The sequence below is a fragment of the Ictidomys tridecemlineatus genome, chromosome Y, assembly GCF_052094955.1.
Source record: "Ictidomys tridecemlineatus isolate mIctTri1 chromosome Y, mIctTri1.hap1, whole genome shotgun sequence".
NCBI lineage: Eukaryota > Metazoa > Chordata > Mammalia > Rodentia > Sciuridae > Ictidomys > Ictidomys tridecemlineatus.
The window spans coordinates 1,447,024-1,455,856 of record NC_135494.1 but is presented as its reverse complement, the minus strand read 5'-3'; the positions used below and the strand labels follow the sequence as shown (position 1 = coordinate 1,455,856).

Sequence of the window (8,833 nt, the reverse complement as noted above, 5' to 3'; positions counted from 1 at the left end):
CTCATCAGTTACTTTTTCAAAGTGGGGATGTGTGGGGAATCACACTGAATGATCATGCCTTTGAGTCCTGAAGCAAGAGGTTCTGAACAATTATTGTGTTCCCCAGTAACTTGGGCTTTACCTCCACTGGAATAATAAGGTGTGGCTCCAGGAGTAAGCGTTGCCCCCTGGGGATAAGTTACACTCACCTGTTCCTTTGTAATCCTATTCCTTTTGCCCTTTTTCAGATAGAATGTTCCAAGAAATAGTGTTCCCCAATAAAAGGCCACTTCAGAACGTGCACTCCCTCTGTCAGTCTCTCGTGATTTTTTTCTTGCCCCTTTGGTGAGAGCCTGAGGCTGAGAGCTGGGGAAGCCATGGTGAAGCTTATAAAAATGTCTGTGTTATTTTGTGTCACCCCAAGTTCACACGAGTGGCTTTAGTTCAGTTGCCTGCACTGAACGCGGGCACCAGCACAGCTCCCATTCCTTCCAACTTGAAGAGCTGAGCCCCAGATTCACTCTGGTGCCTGTTGTGTATGAAGAAGAGACTGCAGCTCAGGGAGAGGAAGTGGACATGCCCTCTACGGTCTACATGCCTTGATCTGTGTTCAGACACAAAACTCAGTTCAGACACAAAACTTTTGGAGGGCAGTCATAGTTCAGAAAACTGTATTGAATGTGTTATTGGACAAACGGCAAAAAATTTACCAAACGGTTAATAAATTATTGGAAATGTGAAGGAGGCACACAGGCTCAATACCTACTCTGATGGCATCTCAGAGATTCCAATATAATCAGAAAAAGCACCTGAGTGTGTGTTTCCAACATCAAAACCCATATTGTAATCCCATCATCACAGGAGTTATGCTTGCTACTGTGGAAAATAGAAAAAGACTTGCACATATTATTTTAATGTCATTTTTCTCATGTGTTATTTGCTTACACAAAGAAAGACAAATTGGTATAAAAATTATGTATTTGAGATTATAGAATTAAAACTTTTTTAGGGAGGAGACAATATCCAAATATATATTATATATATATTTTGATATTATATATATAATATATATATTATAATTATATATATATATTTGGATATTATATATATATATATATATATATTATACCTATTATAATTAGGGTGGATTTCATAGGACACACTATACCTTCACAGGACAAGAACCATGTTTGCAGGGTGACCCAGTTATAGGAACTGCAGAGAAGCTTGTGTTTAGAAGGTGAGCAGCACAGCCCCTGGGAGAAGACCCTGGCCTCATCAGCTACAGTTCTGCTGGTGGGGAGAGAAGAGCAGGAACTAGTGATGGGGAGAAGGCAAGGTCACTAATGCAGATTCAGGCACCCAAGGAACTTCGGAGCCACCCAGGCTATGACTGTGGTGAGCATGAGTGCTCAGTGGGTCTGGGAGAACAGAGCCCTGGCTTCCTGAGGTGCTGAGACTGGTGCAGAGTTCTCAGACTGCTGAGGGCCATTGCCAAGTAGGAATGACGCATCGAAATTTCCTTGCCAGCGTACCCCATGTTAAATGGACTTGCCTTGGAATTTCGCTGTTGACATTGCATGTAAGGTGACCTTGTTCAAGGACCAGGGCGGATCCGGGTTTAGAGCTGATCAGGTTTGAGGAAGTATCCTGCTCCTTGAGTTTAAGGTGTTCCCGGTTTAAGACAATAGGGGTTTTACGGAAGTTGGAGGTTGAAGATTATTGCTGCTGGGATTAGGGTGTTCCTGCTGCTTGTTCCCGTTGAGTTCTCGTGAGATTCAAATGGGATTTTGGAAAAAAAGCCTCGTGGAGTAGGTGAATTGGGCGGGCAGATTTTGGATTTCCCCTGAACGTGTGTGGAGGCCGGTGTGAGTTCGGGAATAAAGAATTGCTGTTTGAATCTACAAAGCTGTGAGTGGCTCGTGATTCAGTGCCAAGCTGAGATATTGGCATTAGACATGCTCCTGCCAGGAGTCTCCAGGAAGGCAGCCTCCAGCGGCAGCATCGTGTTTGCTAGGTGTTGTGCTTGACTCTGTATTCCAAGATCGTGTGTGTGTGTGTGTGTGTGTGTGTGTGTGTGATGTGCTGGGATAGTTACCAGAAAGAACTCGGGCAGGAACATTCAACTGATTTCTCGATGTCAACTCAAGAAAAGGTACAGGCTGAGGCAAAAACAATTCTGAACAAGTACTAATAAAGGCAATTTCTTCTTGTTTTCCTTTAGCGTTTCATTCCAGGTTGAATGGTCAATTTTCTCTTTCTAGGAATTTGTAGTAGTAGGTTTTCACAGAGAAATGAAACCAAACTTCAAATGACTTTATTTGCTTGGGGTTGTTTCCACAAAACAGCCTACTTCTGCTGCTCCTGCTCATCTTTGTGTCTGTCCCTGCCCATTTGCGGAACTCGGGAATGACTGGCCTCATCTTCTTGGATCCCCACCTCCTCACCCCATGAACATTCTCCTCAGAGCTCTCCCTTAGGGACCCGATGTCACTGTTCTCAAGGTGGCCCTCAATTTTCTCTCTGGCCAAAAAAAGTATCTCCGGACTGAACTTTGGTGAGCAAGTCTTCTTCTTTATGACCATGGCAAGTTCTGACGGCTTACTCCTGGCCTCCATAGCCTATGACTACTCTATTGCCATGTGTCACCCCACAGTTACTGCATACATACGAACAAACAAGTGTATGTTAAGATGATTCTGGGGTCCCAGCAAGTCACTTTCTCTAAATACAAAATAAAAAGAATTGGGAATGTGGCTCAGTGGTGAGCACCACCAGACTATATCCCCAGTAGAATATATGTATATATATGAGCCTTTTCTTCTATTTGAAGGTGAGAAGGAATAGTGATTTACCACATTTCACACTCAAAGGATATTTCTTCAGTAAGCTTCCTACATGTTTATGAGTGAGAGAGTAACAACAGAAGACTAAGCCAGTTGTATTCATGAGTGTGATTTCTCTGCAGTGTGAGTTTGTTCATGTCTCCGAAGGTTACTGGATCTAGCAAAGGCTTCATCACATTGTTGACATTCATAGGGCTTCTCTCCAGTATGTGTTCTTCCATGTCTTTGAAGGTGACTGGATCTAGCAAAGGCTTTGCCACATTGTTGACATTCATAGGGCTTCTCTCCAGTATGTGTTCTTCCATGTCTGTGAAGGTGACTGGATCTAGCAAAGGCTTTGCCACACTGCTTACACTCATAGGGCTTCTCTCCAGTATGTGTTCTTCTATGTATGTGAAGCTCACTAGATGTAGCAAAAGCTTTTCTACACTGCTTGCATTCATATGGCTTCTCTCCAGTATGAAACCGTTCATGTACCTGAACAGAAGAGAATGTAGCAAAGGCTTTTCCACATTGTTGACATTCATAGGGCTTCTCTCCAGTATGTGTTCTTCCATGAATCTGAAGGTTACTGGATCTAGCAAAGGCTTTGCCACACTGCTTACATTCATAGGGCTTCTCTCCAGTATGTGTTCTCCCATGGATGTGAAGCTCAGTGGATGTAGCAAAGGCTTTTCCACATTGTTGACATTCATAGAATTTCTCTCCAGTATGTGTTCTTTCGTGGATCTGAAGGTGACAGGACCTAGCAAAGGCCTTTCCACATTGTTGACATTCATACGGCTTCTCTCCAGTATGTGTTCTTTTGTGTACATGGAGCTGAGAGGATGTAACAAAGGCTTTCCCACACTGTTTACATTCATAGGGCTTTTCTCCAGTATGAATTCGTTTATGTATCTGAACATAAGAGGATGTAGAAAAGGCCTTTTCACATTGTTGACATTCATAAGGTTTCTCTCCAGTATGAGTTCGTTCATGTGACACAAGGGCAGAGGGCTTAGCGAAAGCTTTGCCACACTGCTTACATCCATAGGGCTTCTCCCCAGCATGTGTTTTCTGATGTATTCTAAATAAACTGGGGTAAACACAGTCTTTCCCACATACCTCACATTTAAAAGGTGCATTTTCAGTGTGTGTGATCCTGTGCCTTTGAAGACTTGGAAGTGAAGTACAGGTCCGACCACCTTCTTTACATTCACAGAGTTTCTCTCCAGAATGAGTTCTTTCATGTCTTCTAACTAAAGAGGAGGAATGAACGGCTTTCCCACATACCTCACATTGAACAGGTTTACCTCCACTGTGTGTTCTCATGTGTCTTGGAACACCTGTGGGAGAAGATGAGGCTTCACCACATTGTTGATATTCATAGGGTTGCCACCCAGTATGAGTATCTTCATGCCTTTGAATGTCACTGGAACGACTGATGACTTTCCCACATACTCTATTTTCATAAGGTCCATCTCCAGTCTGTGTTAACATTTGTGTGTGAACGCTTTTGGGAGTAACCACAGATTTCCTGCAATGTTTCAATTCACATGGCTTCTCTGCACATTCCTCATGCTTGTAGGGTTCATGTCCAGAGTGACATGTGACGTGCCTATGACAAAATAAAGGACATGTAGTCTTTTGTATACATAACACACTTACATGTATTTACTGTATCAAAATTTGTCTTTGTCCAGTTAAGAACTGGAATCTCATTGAAATTTTCCCCACACTATCTTCTTGGCCTCTGAAGTTTACCACATGGCTTCTTTGAAGAATGACCAGCACATTATCAATGCTTGATTCATTCACATTGTTCTATTTATTTAAAGATCATAAGCTTATGTTACTATGAACAACAGGTAAAGGCTAGGTTTTCTGACTTGTTCAAATGGCCTGAAAATCAAGAGATTGAAAGGAAACAATCGTTTACAACACAGCTTCCCTGTGGCTCTCATGCAAATAGTGATATTCACATATGCAATTTCATAGTACTTTTTGCATGTCAAGCACTTTGAAAACACTGAATATCTGTTACAGTTAAGTATATATTTCCTGCAAAAAAAAAATCTTGTAAGAATAAATACATTTCAAATTGTGCATATTTCTCTGGTTGGTTTGTTTTAAATATTATATGACATTCTCAGATTCCCTCCAGGATTCCTCTTGTGAGTACAATTACCTTAGAATGCTCCCAGAATGTTCGATCTGATCTTCAATGGTCTTGTCTTCCCATTTGTTTCCTAAAATGCAAAACCAGAATGATCTTTATAAATTTTTAGGAGCTAGAAATGCTTTTCCAAATCCTAGGTGTCATTTATGCTGCAATAATTCAACAACTGATTCTCTTTTCACCTTCTACATAAATGACCAAAATAAACATGAGTTCTATTTGATTAATTTTAAAAAAAACATCATTATTACCTATAGAAGCCAGGTTTCTGAGGACCTCCAGCATCACATCTCTGTAAAGGTTCTTCTGGGAAGCATCCAGCAAAGCCCACTCCTCCTGGTTGAAGTTCACAGCCACATCCTCAAAGGTCACTGAGATCTAAAATATCCCACCAAATGTATAGTGGAGGCCAGGAGAGATTGACAGCATGAGAAATCTACACTCAACATGCATGATGTTCACATGATTCCCTGGCCTCCTAATTCATTCCACAATTTGGTCCATGAAATCCTTACTGCATTTGATTGTTCATGGCCATTCCAGCAGTAGAATTGGGCCACTCAAAAGGCAAACAGTAGAACGTTGGACACCCTTCCTTTGGTGTGTTCATAGGAAGTAAGAAAGCCTTCCAGGTCACTCCTAAATTCTCTGTTGGCTTTAGCTATTACAGGTCCTAACATTATCCTGTGCAGTAGAGAGCTTACATTAACACTCCCAATATTACTTAAACTTAGAAAAGAAAGCTGACTGAGTAGAAAATTGCTGGAATCACAAAACAGCATTTCTGACAGATTCTGCCAACCACAGTGGCTCACTGGGCCTCTACAGTTAATGTCAACAACATGGAAATTACTGATCTCCCATTTCCTTCTGAAAGTTTATTGTTCCCTCCTTAAATAAATGCCTAGAATTAGGCCCCACCCACAACCTCTGGGCATGGGTCACTAAGGATCTTCCCTCATAGACAATATTTAGACAACATTTCACACAGTTAGTCACAATGTGTTCACTGGGGATTGAGCTCAATTTGGTTGATTATAACAAGAACAAATAGAAGTTTGCAGGTGATTTACTCCAGAGGAAAACTAAGCCAACTAGTAATCAAACACAACGATTAACACCTTTATTCATTTTATTTTAATATAATGCTGTGAACCAAACTCAGTGCCTCACAAATGCTAGGCAAGCAATCTACCAGTGAGCCACAACCCCAGCCCCAAGCACCATGATTAACAAACATGAAAATTTGACAATATCCGGTGGTTAATGCCAAAGCAGAATGGAGTGTGTGGAAAGATGGCATGTGTCTCAGAAATAACTCAATGTGCCCAAGATGTCACCTTGTCAAAAACAACAGCCTTACAAAGCTGTATAAGTCTGAAAAACAGCCTTCTTACAAAGCTGTATAAGTCTGAAAACAGCCTGTATAAGTCTGAAAAACTGACAGCAGAAAGTGCTCTTCCAAACCTCATGTCAACAATGAATATCCAAGGATTGTCAAATTCCTCTGAACAGCAGATGTCTCACTCAGATGATGGACAACTATGAGGCACACACCAATGTTCTGCTCAAGGACACTTTGATCAAGAACGGGCCACATGTGCAATGGTTGTCTGAGCACAGTGATGGTGCAGGCAAACTGGAATCTACATGGCAAAAGGCACTCCCTCCATCCCTCTATTCTGCAGACAAAAGTCCATGGATTACACATTGAAATGTGAAAGACTAAAACACTTTTCAGAAAGTTAAAGGAAACATGGTTTTATTTATTTATTTATGGTGGGGCAGATTAAAAACATAGCAGAAATCAAATCCAGTCCAGGGGATAAAAATCATGCAGCCACATCCCTCTCACATTTTTTTTTTTTTTTTTTTGGTGCTGGGGATCAAACCCAGGGCCTTGTGCATGCAGGGCAAGCACCCTAACAACTGAGCTATATCCCCAGCCCTCACATTTGAAGTTTTAAGACAGAGTCTTGTCTGTTGGCTTCCCTTCTGTCCCACCACACTGGCACTCAGGGGAGTCTAGAAATGGACTGAACACAAGCCAATTCACCACACACACCGCAGACCAAGCAGTTTCTAAGCAAATGCATGAAGCCTTCAAGAAACAGGAAGAGCACCCTAGGAGAAAGGGGAGAACACATTTCCATCCACTTTTCAACAACAAAATGTACAAAGAATACTGAAAAACAGGAAGCCATGGCTCAGCAAAGGAAAAACACATGACTTGAGATTGACCAACCCTGAGCAAGATCAGACTTCAGAATCCCTAGGTTAAATTTTCTTCCTTCGTTTCTTTCTTCTTTCCGGTTTTTCTTTCTTTCCTTCTTTTTCTTTTCATTTCTTTTTCTTTTTTTTTTAATATATACTAGGAATGGAACACAGAGGTGCTTAACAACTAAGCCACATCCCCAGCCTTATAAATTTTATTTATTTACTTTTGTTTTGAGATAGGATCTAATTTGTTCAGGGGGTCTCTAACATATACTGAGGCTGTCTTTGTACTTGGAATCCTTCTGCCCATAACATGGGATTACATGCCTGTTCTGTTTCTGGTCTAAACTGTAAAATAACGCTCTTAAATTTTAATATGCATGCAACTGAAACAAAGTGAAAAATACACCAGGTAGAGCCATAGAGAACTGTCTAGGACAATGAAGAATGCACACTTACACTGGAGACATCAGCCTGACTCTGTTAGATCAGAAAGGCAGACAGGAGGGTTTCACTGGACTTCAGCCAAAGGGGAAGCACACAGAGTTCTCAGGGTCACAGCAACACCCCCAGGACATCCTGAGCCATGAACCACACCTCTACAAGCATGCAACCCCAAAGAAATCCCATGTATACTCAAAGAACATGGAGGGTAAAGCAGAAATCAGATAAGAAGCATCCAGAAAGCCTTTAGACAAATGGAGGTGATGCACAGGGCTCTAAACAGATCAAGAGAAAGAGGTGACTCGAGAGAAAAGGTGACCATTCTAAAGAAAATACAATGTAAAAGTCCACCATAGGAAATCTGTAGAAAACAGCACAGGGGATGCTTCATTGGTACCTAAGTCATTGAAAGCACATTTCAGAAAAGAAGAGCTAAAGCAATCATTGAAACTTCCACTTCAGGAGACCAGAGAAAGAAGAGCAGGTAAACCTAAATCAAGCACAGGAAGGTAACAGAGTGGGTGTTGATAAAACAGGAAATCCGCAGTCTGCAAAATCAAGCCCTTCATGAACATCAGCATCACTGATAAACTGACATAAGGCTAAGAATACAGAGGACAGGGATTGGGATTGTGGCTCAGTGCAAGAGTGCATCCCTAGCATATGGGAGGAACTGGGCTCAATCATCACCACCATGCAAACAAAATAAATAAAATAAAGGAATAAAATATACAATAACTTTAAAGCAAAGAGCAACAGAACTGATAAACTAAGAGAATTAAAAGTATCATCATGACAAATGCATTGAGATTAAAGATTTTCATGAATATGTGCTTGACACAAATTAGACAACTTAGAGATATTGGACCATTTCTCTGAGAGAGACAATCTCCTACAACCTACACACAGGGTAAATACACAAAAGAGATGAGCCCATGGTTACCGAGAAAACAGACTCAATAACTAATTACTACCCAAAAAGACAAGGCAAGGCTCTGACATCTCAAACAGGCTTCCATGAGACACATAAGAACTGCCACCAATTTTCTACTTTTTTTCCTACAACACACAAGGCAAGTTAAACCTCCTAATTCTTTTGAGACTTAAGTTAACAAATTATCCAAATTAAATAGATAAAGAAAAGTATTAAATAAAAAAAGATATTATGAATGACTCTCATGATCATCAA

General features: G+C 41.0%; 1 protein-coding gene across 1 annotated transcript in view; it reads right to left on the bottom strand.

Moving 5' to 3' along the window:
• Positions 1–211: 211 nt before the first annotated feature.
• The window catches only part of LOC144371966 (uncharacterized), a 36,672-nt gene continuing 28,050 nt past the window's right edge, over positions 212–8,833 (bottom strand). The window contains 1 exon segment of the mRNA XM_078035329.1: positions 212–3,886. Within this exon segment, the coding sequence (XP_077891455.1) occupies positions 2,925–3,886 (962 nt within the window). The 3' untranslated portion in view covers positions 212–2,924.